The sequence below is a fragment of the Scyliorhinus canicula genome, chromosome 2, assembly GCF_902713615.1.
Source record: "Scyliorhinus canicula chromosome 2, sScyCan1.1, whole genome shotgun sequence".
NCBI classification, from domain to species: Eukaryota; Metazoa; Chordata; class Chondrichthyes; order Carcharhiniformes; family Scyliorhinidae; genus Scyliorhinus; species Scyliorhinus canicula.
The window spans coordinates 264,876,871-264,899,035 of NC_052147.1; the positions used below are offsets into that span (position 1 = coordinate 264,876,871).

The following is a 22,165-nucleotide window of genomic DNA, read 5'->3' on the forward strand; positions in this document are numbered from 1 at the left end:
AATGGAGGGAGATGATTATGTGTCGGGCCGTCAAGGAGTCCAGATATGATAAGTTTCCACTTGGGGGTCGTGCGGTACGATCTGGGCTCCAGAAAGCTGAATCATTCCAGGTGCCTATAGTCTGCCGGGGATCACTCACAAAAAATCCTCAACAAAATGTTATCCCAGTCATTCTCTGGCTCGACGCAGTCCAGATTTTAGCAACCGCAAAGAGGTCTTTGGTGTACTCAATAATGCTTCTTGGCACCGGGTGCAGACATAGTGGGCATGCAATGACGCGGCTAGAAAAAAGGTCATGTGGTGGGGGTCCAGGAGCCCTCCCCGGAAGTGTGTGCAGAGTACAAGCATGAAGTAGCTTTTCTAAATAATAATGATAAATAATAAACTATTATTTCGAACATAGAGCATACAGTGCAGAAGGAGGCCAATCGGCCCATCGAGTCTGCACCGACCCACTTAAGCCCTCCCATCCACCCTATCCCCGTAACCCAATAACCCCATCTAACCTTTTTGGTCACTAAGGGCAATTTAGCAAGGCCAATCCACTTAACCTGCACGTCTTTGGACTGTGGAAGGAAACCGGAGCACCCGGAGGAAACCCACAGAGACACGGGGAGAACGTGCAAGCTCCACACAGACAGTGACCCAGCAGGGAATCGAACCTGGGACCCTGGTGCTGTGAAGCCTCCTGCTATCCACTTGTGCTACCGTGCTGCCCCTTTTGTGACAAGACCTTGGCCTCTTTCTCTGCCGTCGCTGGTAGCGGGGTACCCAATGTGGCGGAGAATCGGGCATCCGGGTAAAAATGGGATTGGCGCACCAGCGCGCCAACAGGAGGTGCCAATGGTCTTTATGACCTATTCGCATCCACTTAGCTGGCCGGGCACCATGTTCTCCGGCCCCGGGTGATTCTTCAGTCCTCTGGGCCAGGAAACACGTGGGCAGGATTTACTGAAGGGAATTGCCCCCAAAATCCATCCGAGGGCCCTTGCACCCCCCCCCCCCTCCACAATGCCAGACCTGCATTTAGTGCAGAGCTAAGTGCTGTCAATTTCCAGCTGAGTACTTCAAAATCAGCCATGCGTAAAGGGGGAATGATTGGAATGCACTTAACTCTCTTTGAAGTGGTTGACGTTTGTAACCATTGTGTTAGAGCACTTCAGAGCTACTGAACCATGAAGGAAGATGAATGAAGTAAGGCTCTCAGCTGTGTGTGCGGAAGCTAATAATCACATACGTCCAAGGGAAATGAATGAATGGCTTACAGCTCAAGGATCTGAAGGGTTTAAACACAGATCACCATTTTCTCTTTCCAGGAATTGACACGTGGTGCTTCCTGTGCCTGAGCCAGCATGTCTATTGCCCAGGTGAGTGTTAAAACAGTATTTCTTTTCACTGCTTCTGTTTGGACTGCTCTCTACCTTCCAGACAGGGATCTCTTTTCTGGGGGATTTCCTGTCAGGTCTTATTTCTGGGGGTCTGTGGGGGGGGGGGGGGGGGTCTCCCTATTTAAAAATGGTAGCCCGATAGCAAGATTCCCTTGGGAATCCCGCGTCGTTCCCGCCATGCATACATTCGCATGGCCGAGGGTAGTGAATTAATTCCTGATCTGTGCTCCCAATGGGGGCACAAATCAGTTGCAATTCACCTTGGGCAGGAGAGCATGGGTGAGATTCACCGTTGGCCAACGCGGAAATCGCAAAACACGATTGGGCGGAGAATATGTTTGACGCCAAATCGGGATCCTCTGGCACCCCAAAAATGGGGTAAATGCATCACTCGCCGCACGGCTTTTAAGCACCATTGGCATATTATTAGTGGGCCCGACCCTCTAATTCACCGCCGCCGACGGACCGAGTTCCCGACGCTGCGGTTCACTTGTGGTCTCAGTGGTCGGGAACCTGCCGTGGTGGCTGCGGTCTGTGCTGCCGGAAGGTTTTGCCTGTTTGCCTGCCGGCCTCCGCATCAGGAAACATTCCACGACCCTGCTCCCATGAACGGACTTTGTCCCAAAATGGGTGAAATCTGCCCGCCATTTTGAATTGCCCAGGGCTATTTTCTCTGGATTTGATAGTTTGTCATCACAAATTTGTTACAGTTTTGCCTTAGACAAAAAATGCTGAAGAGATTTCCAGCTGACAAATTTACCTTCATAAAACACAAGATGAGGTGTATAAAATTCATGCAGATTGTCAGTTGATATGTTAACATTTTTCACTGCTAATTCAACAAATGCTTCAAGTAGATGCACCAAATTAACAATCAATTGCACAAATATGGATTAATTGGGGAAAGCCAGCAAAGATTTGTTAAATGCTTGTTTAATTGAGATTGAGTTTATTTGATGATGTAGGAAAGAGGGTTTGATAAGGGCAATGCAGTTTCTTCACTGTCACAGGGTCAAACTCCTGGAACTCCCTCACGAACAACACGGGCTGCAGCAGTTCAGGAAGGCGGCTCAACACCACCTTCACGAGGGCAATTAGGGAAGGGGCAATAAATGCAGGCTCAGCCAGCGATACACACCTCCTATGATTGAGATTTAAAGATAGTTGACATCATAGAATTTACAGTGCAGAAGGAGGCCATTCGGCCCATCGAGTCTGCACCGGCCCATGGAAAGAGCACCCTACTTAAGCCCATGCCTCACCCGATCTCCATAAACTAGTTAACCTTTCTGGGCACGAAGGGTAATTTAGTGTAGCCAATCCACCTAACCTGCACATCTTTGGCCTGTGGGAGGTAACCAGAGCACCCGGAGGAAACCCACGCAGACATGGGGAGAATGTGCAGACACTGCACAGACAGTGACCCAAATCGGGAATCGAACATGGGACCCTGGAGCTGTGAAGCAACTGTGCTAACCACTGTGCTACCGTGCTGCCCGCCGAACCTGGGACCATGGAGCTGGGAAGCAACCGTGTTAACCACTGTGCTACCGTGCTGCCCACATGGTGCATGTAAACTTCCAAAAGGCATTTGAAAAAGTGCCACAGAAAGATATGCTGATAAAGCCGAGGTCCATGGAATATATGGGAGAGTGGCAGCATGGATACGAATTGGCTGAGTGACAGAAAATATAGCGGCCGATTCTCCGGCTACATTGCGCCCCATGCAAGTCCCACTATGTCGGGAAAAGTTAGGGAGAGGCCCGAAATGGGTTTTGTGCCGGGCGCCAAACACTTTCCGGTGCTGCCAGCCCGCTCCGGGTGGCAGTGATGTGAACCAGGCTAGTATTGCTATATATCTATTTAAAGATGCAGCATCTCTTTTAAGCCGTTTTCTCCCGGCTGCTGCACTTCTCCCACCTGGCAACGCAACGTGAAGGTGGGAGCGAATCACTACTGGTCTCCACAAACGGAGACCAGACATGGACTGGGATTCTCGATTCTGGAGTCTAAGTGCTCCTGAGAGAGGAGAATCGGGACGGGTCTCCAATGGTGCTGGGAGTGGGGCCCAGGTGCAAGTCTCTCCTTAAGCATGCAAATTTATGCATGATGGAGAGCTCTCCGGATTCAGTCGGGATCCTGGTATTGGGCAGCCATTTTGTGACCAATCACGAGGTCCAGTGGCAGGCCCCACCCCACCCCACCACACCAATCCTGCCCCCCCCCCCCCTTGCACCCCAGCTGACAAGGAGGGCATCCTCCCCCCCCCACCATGGGAATAATGGGTCACCTCCAACAGCACCCATGCCTGGGGTGAGATGACCCTCGGCTACCGACCCCCCCCCAGTCCCCCCCATCAGTCACCTCTGCTTGAAAGCTAAAGAGCAGTCCAGGCAGCATGGTGCAAAATAACTGCATTTTCACTGATCCTTTCCTAACATCTGCTGCCCGAGCAGCAGCTGTTACAAATGTCAGTGGTGGAAATACAAGTACACTTGAAAGGGCTTCAAATCCCCTGACAGCCTTTGAAATGCAAATCCTTCATTAAATTTCACACAGCAATATATCTCATTTACCAGTGATTGACAGTTTAATTGGTCCAGACACAGCTGCTTGGTGGATTGTTTATTTATCTTTGCCTTCATGCTTGAATGCATCTCCATTACCCTGCTTTGATGCTACCCTTCTTTGATGCTAACCGGCTGCCCTATTCTCTGGCGCCATTTCCCGGGGGCCGGCGGGATTCTCGCCACACCGGTCTGGGGCTGTTAATAGCGTGCGCCCAGCGATTCTCCGGGCCCCGATGGGCTGACCGGCCATTAAGTTTTGGCCAGTCCCGCCGGCGTGAATTACTCACCTCACGCACGGCGGGATCTGGCAGGTAAGTGTGCGGGGGCGGTCCTGGGGGATGGGAGGATCCAACCTCAGGGAGGCCCCCAGGGTGGCCTGGCCCGCAATCGGGGCCTATCGATCTGTGGGCTGGTTCCGTGGGGGGGGGGGGGGGGGCTTCTTTCCACCGCACAGGGCCCCTGTAGGGCTATGCCATATTGCCCGGGGGCCAGCGCGGAGAAGGGAAACCCGCGCATGCGCGGAAATATGCCGGCCCGCCTACGCATGCGTGGAAATACACCGGCCGGTCTGCGCATGCGCGAGATCACGCCGGCTGTTCCGCGCATGTGCGAACTCGCGCCGGCCCTTCGCCGCCGGCTGCAGCGGCGCCAACCACTCCGATGTCAACCTAGCCCCCGAGAAATTGGAGAATTCCTCACTTTCGGGGGCTGTTGACGCCAGAGTGGTTGACGCTGGTATGCCCGCCGGTGTGGGGACAAAGCCCCATTTTCAGAGAATCCAGCCCATTATGTCCAATTCTAGGCAGTACATTTTATGAGAGATGTGACACAATAGAGGAGTGAAATGAGGCATTTTAAGGGCAGCTGGGTCAACTGTGCCTTCACCGAACCCTGTAAAATGGAAGACAGGTTACAGGTCACGTGCAAACAGCAAGCCGCCATGTACCAGAAAGGCTCCTCCCATCTTCAAACCTTCCGGCGCGAGACTGTAAAATTCCACCCCCTGTTGCAGGACAGTGTTTGATTTGCATGTACAAGAAATAGACAAATTCTCTCAGTTGAAATCCTAGGCCATTTCCATGACCGTTGGGTAAAGTTAAGATTCAGTCAGTTTGCCATACCTCATTGGAATGAGTCCTATTCTGATGCTTGGCTCGATCTGATGCATTGGAGAATGCTTTGTTGCAGCCTTCATGTTCGCAAACATATGGCTTCTCCCCTGTGTGCGACCTCAGGTGAGTCTTCAAGTTCTCGAGTCGTGAGTAAGCTTTACTGCAGCCTTCAAACTGGAGAGAGAGGGAAGCAAGAATCACGTTTAAAAGACAAGCCTGGGGCTATACATCACACAGAAGTGTACTCTAGTTGAGTCAATGGCCAAGAATGTTCTATTACACTGAACAGATAATTTCATACTGCTGGCCCCCGGAGGAGATGAATGCATCACCCGATGTGTTATTGAGTCACAGGGAGCAGGACACTTCTGCCAGTTTTGTTCTCCAGCCAGCTGCTTGTCATCACGAGGCAGCAGCCCAATCGCAACACATTCTCTGTGAAGTCTCCCCCACCTCCTGAATGAACCTTCCGCACTGCAACAAGAGCAGTGTGCAGGGAGACAGATCTCTCTACGCCACCACTCCCACCTCTCCTCCCCCACTACTGACTATTTTTAATCTATCATCAAATCGCCAGGACTCACTAGTTTACGTGTCGCATCGACTTTTTCAAATTCCAAACGGTCATGTGCAACTTTTAAGTAAGTATCCAGTGATAATCAAATCATTAAAGGTTCCGAATGGAATATCCTTCTTCTACCATAACCGCGGAAGCTCCCGGAGAAAAGGTGTACTTGTTCTCAATGCAGTTGGTTTGCAAGGCCAGAGGCTAACTAAATGACTTATGCTAGGCTGCAGGCATTAGCATCTGACACCAATTATTTGTGGGGAAGTAGGCTGTGACCAAATCCATCATCAGGCAGCAGTTAGCTGACAGTGAGCATGAGCTGCAGAGAGGGCGCATTTCATGAATGGAAGGGCCTGTTCCTCGGCATGATCGGAAAACTCTGGAGTTAATGGACCAAATGTCAAAAAAAATAAATCTGCTCCCTCGTTTGGAGGATCGAGGGAAGAAGCTTGCTGAAGTTAATTTGAAATGGATGCCGCCGAAAGAAGTGATTTTCCCCAAGCCCCCGTGGGCATCAAGGGACAGGAAAATTGTTTAAATCCGCCGTTGAGGAGAATTAAAGATTCAATGCGGCTGAGAGATTGCGGACCTCATTCCATCGTGCCCAATCACACAGCTCAAGATGTACAGCAGTAAGGCCGTGGACCACTAAATAAGCACTTGGCGCCAAACTGGCAGCCGAGGAAAATAATAAACACGAAAAAATAAAAAAGTGGAAACCTTGGAATCTCGAAATAAACAGTGCTTTGGTAGATTAGAGAGGGTTAGACAGCGTCTGACAGAGAAAGAACTGTTCAATGTTGTCAGTCCTTCTTTAAAACTGACAAAGGAGTTCCTTAGCGTGTCTTTCCCTTTAAGTTGTTCATGATCCGCCATATATGGGGAGCTCTTTCCGGTCTCATTGAAGAAGCTAATGTTGAGAAAAGCAGATATTTCCGTGAAGTAAACTTAAAGACTGGAATCAGTAAATATTGCCAGATGAGTGAATCGAAGTTCAATATGACCAGTGTGAGTGGGATTTATTTGGCTGTCCCTAGATTCAGACGTGCGTACACAAGACAGGGGAAAGATAAAACACAGATTTTAACATTGGCTCTGTTGCGGACATTCATGACTTTGTAACTTTACACTGTTTCAATGCTGCATAATTAAGAGGGACAAATATTCCCCGTTCCTCTGCATTCTTCCTAACCCTGTCAATATCTTCCCCAGGGGATGCATGATTACTTGGGGGGGAGGGGAGAGAGCAGTGTGGGGCCTGGAGGATGCTGTTGGGGTAAGCTTAATGACGTGTACATGGGACAGGCTCAATGGGCCTGTTGGGTCTTTATCTGTTCGGTTCCTCTATCTTCCTATTAAACCAACAGAACAAAATCAACAAATCTTGAATGAAAATGTGAGCGTTGGCAATGCAGCAAAGGCAAATTTTAATCTACAATAGCTGTGTCTTTAGCTTTTGCACACAGGTCACCTGGCCATGTGTGATTTTTATCATTTTAAGAACTTCATTGCTTGAGCACTTGTGAGCTTTAGTGTTTGATGCTGACCTCTTCTCTCTGATACATGGAAGAAGCTTTCACTGAAAAAGAGTTGGGATGACAATCGGGGAGGGAACTGCTGCTGTCTAACTTTCCAAAACTGGTATTATTTCATTCAGGGAGCATTTGCTTCCAATTGACAATTACAAATGAGCCTGTGATATCCCGTAACCCTCCTAAATGGAGCAGATTTAAAAAACCGTTCCACCAGTCCTCTCTGCAAAGTTTTAATCCAGAGGAAAATATTCCATGCTACATCCCTTGCCAACTTCCTCCAGCATTCCAATGGACTCTTGGAACAATTCCCGTGCAATCCTTCCAAATCTTGCAGGACTTCAGCAAGTTAAATGGGGGTATTTTTGTGAGACAGTTGAATTTGTAGACTTATATTAATGGGCCAGAGGGCCAGTGTGCACGTGCACCTATTTTAGAAATGAGGTAATTCGTTAAATTATGTTTTAAAATGCTGTAATTAGTTTTAATTTAACAATCCTTGGCATGCCATGGAAACTTTGAACTGAATCTGGCACCACTGCATAAACTGCATGAGGATTTCACACACACACACAAAAACTGAAAGGACACAAGTCTGGGAGTTCGTTTTGGTCTGGTTTTCAGGCTCAAAATAGATGGCATGATGAGAGTGTGCAACAGAAGCCAGAGGCCCAAGCCCCACCCCGAATTGGGCCTGGGAATCAACAGCATATTGCCAGCAAGCGGTGGACAATAGTTGGGTGCCTGGAGGCAGCTTGCTGGTTTTATGAGGATATAATGGGGGCAGGGTGCCAGTCATGCAGCAGCCCGGGTGCAGTTCCTGGAAGAAAGGGGGGGGGGGGGGGGGGGGGGAAAGAGGGGATGTCGATCAGTGATTGAAAGAGAGTCGCAATCGGGTGTGGGGCAATGTGGTCAATTTGCAGTGATGGGGCCAATTAGGAGGGTCAATCATGGGGGATGCCCAATCATGAGGTCAACTGATCACGGTGAGAGTCTGATTGTGGTAGGGGATGGTCCCAATTGTTGAGGAGTGGTAGTGATGCGGGCTCGATCAAGGGGGGGGGGGGGTGGCAGTCCTAATTGAAGGGAGGGGAGGGGTTTGATTATAGAGGAGGGGCCTGATCTCGGGCAGGGGTGGGGGTGCGGCTTGTGGAGAGGATTCCGATCGGGCAGGAGGGATCCGACCGTGCAGGGGATCATTTTATGTGGGCGCTCCGATCACGAGGGGGGAGTCGGATCTGTTTGTATGGAGGGTTCAATCATGAAAGGTGAGAGTGGTGGGCAGGGGGAGGTATTTCGAATTGAGGGATTGGTGGATAGATGGCGGGGAGGGGAGGGGGGGTTGTTGCAGAGGGGTTGTATATTCAGAGGCCGACATGAATCTTCGGGATAGCTGTGGAGCACCTCTCCACCTCCACCTCGGGGTTCAATTCAGTGTGGGCGAAAAATACTCCTCATTCATGAATTACAGGGGCTTCCAAAGACTGGAGTCAGCACAACAAAGGCAGACCCAATTTATTATAATTTGTTAATGTGTTTCTTAGTACACATTCACTTGTTTCACTATCGTTGTGGGCAATATCAGAGTGGGCATTGTGCCTCCCTTTCCCCAGTGGCCGATTGGGACAGACAATGGCATTGCCATCTAATGTGTAGCAGTTTAATTGTGTGGAGGGGGGTATCGATCTCTCCCTCCTGGCACTCTCCAGGCAATAAGCTTCCAGGTTGCTGGTGGTGAGGGCAGTTTTTTTACTCATTCTGGCACAGCCCTTAATGCTGGTCAGATTAGCCAAATTTTCAACCTTCTGGGGTGAAACAATTGAAGTGACCCATTAAAACAAACCTATTAAAAACAAGATGGGTTAACGTCTTTGCCAAGATAATTACTTTCGTCACCGGGCACGATTTCAATCCCTGTGAAACCGCTGCGTTTAGATGCCACTCTGAACAACTGGCGCGCTTCTATTAACCTCCAATTAACCTTGATGTGATACTGTTCTCAAGTAGTCAGCTGTGTGAAAATCTATTGCTTTGCTAACACAGCTTTATGTTTTCCTCAAAATAGCCGTAGTGCTAATATTTATAGCTAAAGGAACAGCACGGTAGCACAGTGGTTAACACAGTTGCTTCACAGCTACAGGGTCCCAGGTTCGATTCCAGGCTTGAGTCACATAAGAACGAAGAGCATGTGGTCATGTGGCCCTTCGAGCCTGCTCCGCCATTCAATGAGCTCATGGCTGATCTTTGGTGGACTCAGCTCCACTTTCCCGCTCAAACACCATAACGCTGTATTCTGCGTGGGTTTCCTCCGGGTGCTCCGGTTTCCTCCCTCAGTCCAAAGATGTGCAGATTAGGTGGATTGGCCATGCTAAATTGCCCTTGATGTCCAAAAAGGTTCGGTGGGGTTACAGGGATAGGGTAGGTCACCGTCAGCAGGACCAGAAGATCCTGCCAGTGGGATAGGCTGATAAATCCCGCCCCCCCCCCCCAACGAGTTCAGTTGTGCTGGGCAACTGAATCGTTGCTCAAGCATCCTTAAATCCTGATATTTGGGGACTTTTAATATACCTTCACACATCCCTATCAATCTTTTAACCCGTCTGTAAGGTGGCAAGTATTTTTGCTGTTTTAAAAAAAACCCACGACAGTTCTACTTTCAGACTAAAGATTTCATGAAATAATAATTAAAGTGCAATAGCTTTCCACCCCCTGAGCTATAGCCCTTTGTCATTTTTATTCATCATCCTACATTTTAAAAAGTGCAGACATCAGAGTAGGAAAACAGTTTTTGTGACCCAAGGACATATAATCAACGGACACTCTATATTCAAAAGTAATTTGTGAACGACTAAAGGCAGAGTTTTCCGGAAAAATGGGAACTTTCATTTTTGGCGAGAAAATGGGCGCGATTCCCGCTGGCCCTGGTGTCATCATCCGCACCATAACTCTCAGGCAGTTGGGAAAAAAGTTCCCACACGTGAAAACCACCATGCCTGAGGCACGACGCATCTGATTTCCCCGCCCTGCGGGTCATCTAAGCACTTTAATGAACGGTTGCTGCATTGAAACAGCTCCGCAGCACTTGCTGTCATTCAAGCCAGGAGGATGGCAGCAAGGAAACCTGCCCCTTGATTCTCGGAAGGGGCCCTCAGCCATTTGCTGGATGCTGTGGTGGAGAGACGGGCGACAATATACACTCAGTCTGGCAGGGGGCCCTCCAGCAAGGTGACAGATCCTGCCTGGGGGATGGTGACATCACCGGTCAGTGCCAACAACCTGACCAAGAGGACAGGTGTGCAATGTAGAAAAAAATAAATGACCTACTCCAACCTGTCAGTGTACGTGTTCCCTTTCTCCTCCCTGCACTCCATCCTTCCTTCATCCCCTAGAATGTCACCTCGAGCCCACATGCTGCCATCTTGCAGGGACCCAGCACCCAACATCCCACCAGCATCTTCAAACCCCACCCCTGGGACACTCTTCATCACAACCTCTCCCTGCCAAAGCAGAGTGCCCACCCATGCCAGGTGTCATCAACATTTGACCTGCCAGGCGTCCAGCTCACATTATCCCCATTTTTGTTCCTGCAGGAGAAGCTCGCCCAGAACCACCACAAGCAAGAGAAGACGGGCAGTGGGATGCCCCAACTGAGATTCCTGAATCCTCTCTGAGGAGAGAGATACAGAGCTGACAGGGGAGGGGCAGGGGTGGGCCAGCGCCAAGAGTGAGCCAGGCCCGTGAGAGAAAAGCGAGGAGCCACGGAATTTCATCCAGATGACTAATTTCAAGTGAGTTCTGTATAGTCCAAACCCTTGACCTAGCCACTTACTAAAACCATGTCCCTTGCCTTGCAGGGACATCAACCAAAGAGCCTGGACTATCTACAAGCTGTGTTCCACTGCCCGTCTTCGACACCACCTCGAAGGAGACCTCGGAGGACACTGATGAAGTATCATAGTTTTCACCTGCACCATCCACCATCAGGTGCGATTACTGGGTTACGGGGATAAAGGGGATAGAACCAGAGAATCATAGAATTTACAGTGCTGAGGGAGGCCATTCGGCCCATCAAGTCTGCACCGGTCCTTGGAAAGAGCACCATACCCTATAACCCAGTAAACCTTTTTGGACACTAAGGGCAATTTATCATGGCCAATCCACTTAACCCGCAAATTTTTGGACTGTAGGAGGAAACCAGAGCACGCGGAGGAAACCCACGCAGACATGGGGAGAACGTGCAGACTCCACACAGACAGTGACCCAAGCCAGGAATCGAACCTGGGACCCTGGAGCTGTGAAGCAAATGTGCTAACCACTATGCTACCATGCTGCCCGGGTGCTGCCGTGGATTGGGTGGAGGCATGAGGCCTGAGTAGGGTGCTTTTTCAAAGGGCCGGTGCAGACACGATGGGCTGAATGGCCTCCTTCCATGCTGTAAATACTATGATCACAGAGACACACACATCAATGGGTGAACTGAGCAGTCAGGCTTCTCGGTCACTATCTGGTGAGCACCACACAGCTTCTGATGCACATCAGATGAATGCAGGAATGTCCCGGGGATGGGACAGTCGGAGGTCTGCTGGGTCGCAGGACTCAGCTGTGACCCAGCCTGGTGCAATGCCATGGACATGTTTGTGCCTCAGTTGCTGAATACCAGGAGGGTCAGCGAGATACCTGCGACTGCAAGGCTGAATGGAGGAGTCTCAAAGCCTTCTGTTGCAGAAGATGTTGCCGGCATTGCTTTGCACCCAGGCCAGCATTGCAAGAATGGCGTCCACAGTGGAAAGCCTGGAGCAAGACGTCAAACCCATGGTGGGAGAACTCTGAAACATGGATCAGTCCCTGAGGACCATGCCTGAGGGGTTCAACTGCATGGTGCAGACCACGGCGGGCCTCCAGGGCTGTCAGTGCCAGATGATGCTGAGGCCTCTTGAGCTCACTGCCCATGGTGACCCGGAGGGATGAGGATCTGCTGGAGCACGTCCCAGGGCCTTGCGATTAGGAGATCCTGGGAGAACCCAGCCAATCTGGATCCCTCCTTCCTGAGACTAGAGCAACTCAGGCTCAACGGGCAGAACAGGGGGATGCAACAGCGCCAGTGCCTCATGCAAGTAGGCCAAGACCCTCCAGGAAGCTTACCAAGGACATTTCAGGCAACAAGGCATGGAAGGTAGCAGGCCACCTCCGCCTCTGTGGTGCATCCTGGGAATAGATAGCCCCAGGGTGGCATGATAGCACAGTGGTTAGCACTGTTGCTTCACAGCTCCAGGTACCGGGGTTCGATTCCAGGCTTGGATGACTGTTTGTGTGGAGTCTGCATGTTCTCCCTGTGTCTGCGTGGGTTTCCTCTGGGTGCTCCGGTTTCGTACCACAGTCCAAAGATGTGCAGGCTAGGTGGATTTGCCATGCTAATGTGCCGCTGAGGGAGAGGTTGCAGGAATAGGATGGGGGATTGGGCCTAGGTAGCGTGGTCGTTCTAAGGGTCAGTGCAGACACGATTGGCTGAATGGCCTCCTTCTGCACTGTTGGGATTCTGGAATTCTGTGTGAAAACATGGCAGCTGAGGAAGAGAAAAGCCGTCTCTGGATTTGCAGCAGGGATCCTTCATTTCAACAAAAAGGTCTGTGCCCAAAACATTAAACTGTCCTTTTTTCCTATAAGACCTGCTGTGTGTTTTCGACCACCTCGGTTTCTTAATTTTTTAATCAATGCTCTTCGGGAGCGAGAGACTGTCTCTGATGATGTGAAGACGTCAAGGGCATTAAAGGAAGCGGTTTATCCTGAAGGAGAGTCACTAGCTGTGGGTGGGATTAGTCTGCAGGTTGATGGCACACTGTCGAACCTGACCTTGGGAGATTCAATAATATTGTTGGCCCACATTACCAGGGAGGTAGTGAGCCGTTATTTGGTCCTCACTTAAACTAAAACCGAGACTCCCTTCGCTTTTTACCAATGGCTCTCTGACCTCCTGTATGAGGTACTGTGGTAGATCAAGAGTCGATGGGGGCGAATAGCTCAAGTACGGTCACAGGCTCTTGTTTAGGCCCGACCATATAAAAGTGCCACAGATCCACCTGAGCACATCTGTCCTGACCTTATATCCCAAAACAACAATTACTTGAGAACAGGAGGAGACTGTGCAGAAGAAGCAGGAACACTGGCCTAGACATTCTTGCTGGTGATATTAGCCGATGACATTCCACTGTCTGCTCCACTAAGCAAGGAATTAGCACATTTGAAATGAGTAGCAAGGGTGCTTAGACAGTTCAAACAAGAGGTTAAAGGATTGTCTTCTGCAGTGAATTCTTTTGTTTATTATTTGCTCCAAATTGCCTTGAAGTATTGATGGACGATCTTGAAAAGTGCTATCAAGTTACCCAGAGGATGCGGCTGTGATCTATTGGCTCACCCATTCTAATAATGTATTTTATTCCCCAGTTCCCACATTCCTCACTCTAAATTAAAATGAGTGGAACTCTGAATTCACTCAGCACCTTACAAGTCCTTACAAGTTTACCTGGAACAAGAACCGTTCCAAGATATCAGTTTGGCATTCTATCATTGCAAACAAGGTCATTCCCACTGTCACTAATGTTCTGGTCAATTGAAAAAAAAAATCTTCAAAAAGGGAACCACTTCCTTGCGACTAGGATCTGACTGTTTGTCCTGCTTTGTGACAAGTATGTAGGAAGTCACCATTCTCTCTCGCTGCCATTGTGTTGAGCTAAAGAGCTAATTGTCTAAATGAGTTTAACTGTAGTCTGTCACAGTATGTGGATATTGTAAGGAACATAAAGGGTTAATGTAATGTTACCACTAGTTACTAGATGATGCTATGGAGCAACCGGACACATATCACATGCCGCCTTGACTTCTGGGTGAGAGTGGAAGGGAGCCAGGCTGAGTAGATGTAAGACAGTTTGGCTGATAGTATAGTTCAGTATTGTAGAAGTGTATTCTTTACTTATCAAATTCCTTCGCAAATGTTCAAATCTAATTAAGTGTAGTGTAATAAATTACTTTGTTAAACACTGCTTGCTGATCTTTGACAACACTACAACCTTCACCATTTTGAAGAACAATACAAAGTACACAGCATAGTCTAATTTTCTGAATTCAGACTTTATAAAGTCTCCTTGTACAGGTAATCAACCTGATCTTTTGTATGCATTTGGTGAGGCCAAAATGGAGCCATTGTAAGTTTAATATGGCCATGGGGACTTCACACTGAGTAAAACAAAGAAACGTAGCATTATTTACAACACAATATATACACTACCCAGTAGATTCCTATCACATTCCTGTCCTCGTTGGTGCCTTCCTGGCCGACTTCTTATACAGAGTTTATAGAGATTCCCCCCATACTCTACAGAGAAGATAATCATCCATACCCCATAATCCCTGTGCGGGCTATTACAGTAAATTATGGCATATGAGGATTGGCTGTTACCATCAATGTTTCTTTAGATTTCAACTGTACATTAAAACTATTCACATTCTTAAGATACTCGCGATTGCTCAAGCCCCCCCCCCCCCCCCCCCCCCCCCCCCACCCACCCCGCGCCCCCGGTCAGTTGTGGATAGATTGGTTGCCATCTCGTCACTCTTGCCTGCTCAAGGTGCCCCCACCTCTCCAGCTGGTGAACTTACAGTGCACTTGTGTGGTTTCTCCCCAGTGTGTCTCCGCATGTGCACCACAAGCATGTACTGCGCCTTGAAGGGCTTCTGCTCCCGGGAACAGTCCCGCCACCGGCAGACAAATTCCTTCTTCTCACCATGGATGTGCTCGTTGTTAATGTGCTGTGTGGGGAGGGAAACACATTGAAGGCACTTCAGTAAAAACAACATTTTCACATTCAACAATCGGGCATAAAGTGGCATAAAGTCATTGGTTGGGATTACACCCCCCCCCCCCCCCCCTCCCCCCCCCATGGCAGGTTTTCCAGAGGCACATCGCCATTGGCCAGTGGACTTCCCAGCTGCAAGGCCGGCGAGCCGTGGCTAACGCCATTGCCATTACTGGAAGGTCTGGCTGCCAATAGCGAGCTGCCTCTTCCTCTGCTAAAACCGCCATGGGGTGGGGTGGGGTGGGAAGTCCCGGCCATTATCTTTTAACCTTTGCATTGTTCAACAACATTTTCAGCCGTTAAAATATTCAGATTCACTGATCCACTGAAGTTAAGTCGATTTGATGGTTGAAAATAATCCTGTCAACCAACGGAAGGTGTCGAAATTCTCCTGAACAGTCAGACAAGACTTCAACCCCTGAAAACACTCAAATCGGCATGTCTGGACTTGGGCTGGCTTTCATATCAGAATCAGGCTTGGCTATGAACCTCCCCCCCCCCCCCTCCTCCTCCTCCCCCCCCCCTCCTCCTCCTCCCCCCCCCTCCTCCTCCTCCCCCTCCCCCCCCCTCCTCCTCCTCCCCCCCTCCTCCTCCTCCCCCCCTCCTCCTCCTCCTCCCCCCCTCCTCCTCCTCCCCCCCTCCTCCTCCTCCCCCCCTCCTCCTCCTCCCCCCCCTCCTCCTCCTCCTCCCCCCTCCTCCTCCCCCCCCTCCTCCCTTCCCCTCCTCCCCCCTCCTCCCTCCTCCTCCTTGGTTAAATAGCTTGAGAACACCCATGTCCTTTGTTCATGTATGGAAAATGGCAATTGCTGGACAAGCAGCATGTCAGAGTGAGGTCCAAAAAGGGTCCCTCAAAAAGAACACTCTGGAGACAGATTAAAAAGGGAAAAAAAATGATCCTGAAGCTAAGAAACCCGTTATCCCTTGGGTTTACGGTCATTGAACTGGGAAATGGAGATTCTAACTGCTTGACAATTATTTCTTCCTGAAGGAGAGGAAGGATTTAAGTGGAAGAGAAAAGAAGTGCCACCAATATCTGAGGCAAAGATCTAAGTCAGATGTTTGCGGAAAAATAAATCTGTTGTGAGCAGAGAAAGATAAAGTGGAATGGGACACGGGCTGCAATATTTATCTCCCACCGGTAGTCAGTGCTCAGGAAAGGCCATCACACACAAACTGAAACCAAAACCTGAATCGTTTTGTTCTTCTTCTCCTCAATCTGAACTCCGACCTCATTACGAATGGTGAGGGCCGCCGCAGAAACTGAGGCAACAAATTTCCTGGCACGGACAGGGAGGCCCGCACAGGTCTTGAATTAGGTTAATTGATTTTGACGAGGACACGTCAAAGGGAGGGGGGAGGAGAGCTCGCATCTGTAGGCTTCCTGCGCTGAAGGAGTGTGGTCCTGGCCGCTGCTTGAAAGTCTCTGCAGGCGAATCCCTCACATCTCCGCAGACTGACACACAAGTTGGTAATGGGAAACACATGCTGCTCCTGCTCTGCTTCACTACACCCCTGGTATTCAAGTCGACGCTGGTCTTTAGAAAACAAGTTAGCTGAACGAAGGCATGTCATCTATTAGCTGAACTCCACAATAAAATGCACCTGCTGTCAACAGCTTAAGCCTTTGGCAGGAGAAAAGAAAGGGCTTATGATGAATGCGGGTCCTGGGAAGGGGGCCATTAATTAGAGATCATAATTTTTTCCACTGTTCTTGCATTGTGAGTAGACAATTTCTATCCACTCCCACCCACAAACATACTTTCCCCCTCTCAAGTACCCTATTATTACTGTGCCCTTTACATCTGTCTCCACTTTCTGTCGCAATAATATGTAAACAATTGACTTACTCCAAACAAATGCAATTTAGATTAATTTGTCTTTAATTAGTGCCAATTGAAGGCTAGACTGGGATTAATCATCATATATGAAGGATAGTGGGGTTTGGAGAAAAGTTCCATCTCAGTTAGCAGAGGGCACGCTCTGCGTATTCAATACCCTTGTTACGCTGTGAAGGGATACATGTGTCTTTTACCTCCTTAGGACATCCCCAAGCCTTCACGGCCAAAGAGGCGTTTTTTTGAAGTGTAGCCTCTGTTGTATTATAGACAAGTGTAGATGGCAACTTGTGCACAGCAAGCTCCCACAGCAACGTGCTAATGACCAGATAGTCTGCATTTGTGTTGGAGCTCCGGCAGCCTACTAATGGAGATGACCACCGAGTGCTGCTTTCCCTGCTTGGAGTATGCTTGGCCCCTTAAAGGCAAATACCGAGTGGAGGCCCATGCTTTGCTCTGCCTCTGTGGTTCTCCGTATCCACAAACTTGCAGATCCGGCTGGTCCGAGTTTTATGTCACTGGCAGAGGTAAGTGCATCATGTAACTGAAGTGAAACCACCATCATGTGGTTGCGGAACGTGAGAAGGAACCACAAGGAGAGACGCTAATTTATCAGAGGACAGGGCGCATGACACAATGTACCAGTAACAGGGTTACACACAGCAGCTTAACTATTCATCCAACTAATTTTGTGTGGCACAGTGGTTAGCACTGCCTCCTCACAGCATCAGGGACCGTGGTTCAATTCCAGCCTCGGGCGACAGTCTGTGTGGAATTTGCACTTTCTCCCCGTGTCCGCCAGGGTTTCCTCCGGGTGCTCCGGTTTCCTCCCACTGCCCAAAGATGTGCAGGTGAGGTGGATTGGCCATGCTAAATTGCCCCTTATGGGGATAGGGTGGACTTAAGTAACGTGCTCTTTCTAAGGGCCGGTGCATACTCGATGGGCCAAATAGCCTCCTTCTGCCCTGTACATTCTATGATTCTACGATCCTATGAAATAATTCAGACCTGTAAAAATTCACTTTCGGGTTCTCAGCTGAAGGTTTTGGCAAAACGTTGGATGTTTAATAACATTCAGCATGGTCAGGAAGGTAATGCTAATGCAATTGTTCTGGAAAACAAGCAGTAAATTAAACAAGTTATAAAGACCGAGACTGCCCAACAGCTTGATCATATCATGCTGAAAGGCAGCTTTTGAGGTTTAATTTCCGAGGGCTGTATCTAATTTCTTGATGGCAAGAAGTCAGGGCTGACCACACAGGGCTTAATACCCAGCAGAGTGTCAAGAGAGTAAAATCCTCGCTGAAGAAACTGGCCAGATTGAATAGCAGCGAAGGTAAACTTTCTTAAACTCTCTGCTGCAGTGAATCCCACGCAATGTGACGACGGTGGGGGTGGGGGGGGGGGGGGGGGGGGGGGGAGAGGATAAGATCAGGCTCAAGTTGTAAGGCGGCCTCCATTGTGTGGATTGCAGTCTCTGACATTAGTTGAATAAGGTTCGATGGTGGAGCTGAACCAAAAAAAAATGTTTCCGCTTATTGTGGAAAGATAGTTGCTGATAAATCCAGTGGGGAGTTCAGGAGAAACTCCTTCACTTAGTGAATTGCAGGAATACGGAACTTGCTGCCTCATTGACAGATTGAGGCGAATATCATACTCTCAGTACTTTCCGTACTTCATACGGAAACTGTAAGGGGGAACTGGACAAAAGGATAAAGAAATAGAGGTCATGTTGATGGGATGAGATGACATAAAGTGGGAGAAGGCTCATGTGGAGCATCAACATCACCATGTTGGGCCAAGTGGTCTGCTTTTTTTTGCTGTTAATTTTACACAATTGAGCCTGTTTCAGCATTATTTGGATCAATTGATCAATTGGATTAGGGACAGCATTTCAAAAACATGGGGAAAAGGAGAAATGTTCCCCTGTGAAGGTTTAAACCAGCCTAGGTTTAGCTCACTGGGCTAAATTGCTGGCTTTTAAAGCAGACCAAGGCAGGCCAGCAGCGCGGGTTTGATTCTCGCACCAGCCTCCCCGGACAGGCGCTGGAATGTGGCGACTAGGGGCTTTTCACAGTAACTTCATTGAAGCCTACTCGTGACAATAAGCGATTTTCATTTCATTTCATTTCTGATAACTGCATTAAATGCTCTGGCGTAAAGATTCCTGTTTCCTTGGTGGCTGATATCTGGAACAGCAGAGTCTGCGTTTAAAAAAAAATGTTAAATGAATGTCCAGCACTTAGAGGTGGGGGTTACATCTGAATTTTCTGATAACGTAACAGGACGGTTGGGGAATAAACTGGTGGTTCCTTCAGATAGCCGGCGGGCTAAATGACCTCTTTCTGTGCTGTGAAACGGTAATCTCTGTGCCTAGCCAGTATTGGTGGGCTAATCAATCTTTGGGGGTTGGAAGCAAGGGGAAGCAATAAAAGACAATCCGCATGCAATCCCTATTTGTGCAGTGGTGTCTGTGCCTGTTCCCCGTCAGGCTAGAGGTGAGCGTTTGTTCGAATTCCCCCAGTGGGTGGGATGGTGTATGGGGGGGGGGAAACAGCGACAGCACCGCCTCTCTCTGGGCCAACCTAAGGGACACAATAGCTTGTGGAAGTAGACGTTTGGTCTTTCCAAATACTGGAATTGTGCATCAATACTCATACCCAGCAGTCGGAAATCACAGAACAAACGGAACAGAGATTGGTGAGAGCAAACACTGAATTGAAATCTGACAATGGTGGTGAGGAGCTCCCATAGGTGTAGCTCCTGGGTAGTATTCCTGACTCTAAGCAACAAGCCAGGATTTGAGGGCGCAATCTTGGTTGACAGTTCAGTACAGTAAGGCAGTTCGAACTGTTGTCGTTCTGTTACAACGAGGTCCCATCTGTCCCATCGGATGAATGCTGTTGTACTCAAAGAACAGCAGGGGATGGTGTGCGGTCAGCAATTATTCGTTCAACAAACAAACATCATGAAAGCAGATTACCCAGTCGGTTGTCTCATTGCTGCTCGTGAGGTCCTGTTGCGCACGGAATGGCTGCTGAATTGCAGCGATGACTACACTTCTGAAGCACTCAAGCTACATAAAATGTTTTGGGACATCTGGAGTTCATATTAGGCGCTATACGAATGCAAGATATTCCTTCCTCCTTCCGCGCGGCTACCATACCGAATAAAATATGCCTAAATAGGGACTGGTGTTGCTGCAACCACAGAATAACATCTGAAAATAGAGACGGCCACCAAAACATCTCTATCATTCTTAAAATATTGACAAGATGCATGAGCCCACTGGCGTATCTCAGATGTATAATCTCATGGGAGGTGTAGGGGAACAAATTGTTGAAGGTGGCTGAGAGGGTGGTCCATAAAGCATGCTGGATTCTGGGTTTAACAGCTAAAAGGTATAGAGAATAATAGGAAATAAATTACGACCAACCTTTATAAACATTAGCTCAGCCTCAACTGGAACACTGTATCCAACTCTGGGCCCCACACACTGTATCCAACCCTGGGCACCACACACTGTATCCAACTCTGGGCACCACACACTGTATCCAACTCTGGGCACCACACACTGTATCCAACTCTGGGCACCACACACTGTATCCAACTCTGGGCACCACACACTGAATCCAACTCTGGGCACCACACACTGTATCCAACTCTGGGCACCACACACTGTATCCAACTCTGGGCCCCACACACTGTATCCAACTCTGGGCCCCACACACTGTATCCAACTCTGGGCACCACACACTGTATCCAACTCTGGGCCCCACACACTGTATCCAACTCTGGGCCCCACACACTGTATCCAACTCTGGGCCCCACACACTGTATCCAACTCTCGGCCCCACACACTGTATCCAACTCTGGGCACCACACACTGTATCCAACTCTGGGCACCACACACTGTATCCAACTCTGGGCACCACACCCTGAATCCAACTCTGGGCACCACACACTGTATCCAACTCTGGGCACCACACACTGTATCCAACTCTGGGCACCAGACTGTATCCAACTCTGGGCCCCATACTGTATCCAACTCTGGGCACCACACACTGTATCCAACTCTGGGCACCACACACTGAATCCAACTCTGGGCACCACACACTGTATCCAACTCTGGGCACCACACACTGTATCCAACTCTGGGCCCCACACACTGTATCCAACTCTGGGCCCCACACACTGTATCCAACTCTGGGCACCACACACTGTATCCAACTCTGGGCCCCACACACTGTATCCAACTCTGGGCCCCACACACTGTATCCAACTCTGGGCCCCACACACTGTATCCAACTCTCGGCCCCACACACTGTATCCAACTCTGGGCACCACACACTGTATCCAACTCTGGGCACCACACACTGTATCCAACTCTGGGCACCACACCCTGAATCCAACTCTGGGCACCACACACTGTATCCAACTCTGGGCACCACACACTGTATCCAACTCTGGGCACCAGACTGTATCCAACTCTGGGCCCCATACTGTATCCAACTCTGGGCCCCAACATACTGTATCCAACTCTGGGCCCCATAGACTGTATCCAACTCTGGGCCCCACACACTGTATCCAACTCTAACCCCAGACTGTATCCAACTCTGGGCCCCAACACACTGTATCCAACTCTGGGCACCACACACTGAATCCAACTCTGGGCCCCACACACTGTATCCAACTCTGGGCCCCACAGACTGTATCCAACTCTGGGCCCCACACACTATATCCAACTCTGGGCCCCAGACTGTATCCAACTCTGGACCCCAACACACTGTATCCAACTCTGGGCCCCACACACTGAATCCAACTCTGGGCACCATACACTGTATCCAACTCTGGGACCCACACACTGTATCCAACTCTGGGCCCCACAGACTGTATCCAACTCTGGGCCCCACACACTGTATCCAACTCTGGGCCCCACACACTGTATCCAACTCTGGGCCCCACACACTGTATCCAACTCTGGGCCCCACACACTGTATCCAACTCTGGGCCCCACAGACTGTATCCAACTCTGGGCCCTACACATTGTATCCAACTCTGGGCCCCACACACTGTATCCAACTCTGGGCCCCACACACTGTATCCAACTCTGGGCCCCACACACTGTATCCAACTCTGGGCCCCACACACTGTATCCAACTCTGGGACCCACACACTGTATCCAACTCTGGACACCACACTTTTATGAAGGATGGGCAGGTTTTAGAAAGGTTGAGGAAAAAATGAACAGAAATAGTTTCGTGCATGGTGGATTTTCAGGTCCACAGATGGATGGGAGAAACTGGGAAT

The 22,165-nt window shown here is 49.4% G+C and overlaps 1 protein-coding gene across 6 annotated transcripts in view; it reads right to left on the reverse strand.

Moving 5' to 3' along the window:
- gli2a (GLI family zinc finger 2a) overlaps nucleotides 1–22,165 on the reverse strand; it is a 488,975-nt gene that overhangs the window by 35,948 nt on the left and 430,862 nt on the right. For all 6 annotated transcript variants that reach the window (XM_038790037.1, XM_038790038.1, XM_038790039.1 and 3 more), the window contains 2 exons: nucleotides 14,824–14,973; nucleotides 5,080–5,244 (listed from right to left, as the gene is read on the reverse strand). In XM_038790037.1, coding sequence (XP_038645965.1) covers nucleotides 5,080–5,244; nucleotides 14,824–14,973 — 315 coding nt within the window. The remainder of the gene's footprint in view (nucleotides 1–5,079; nucleotides 5,245–14,823; nucleotides 14,974–22,165) is intronic.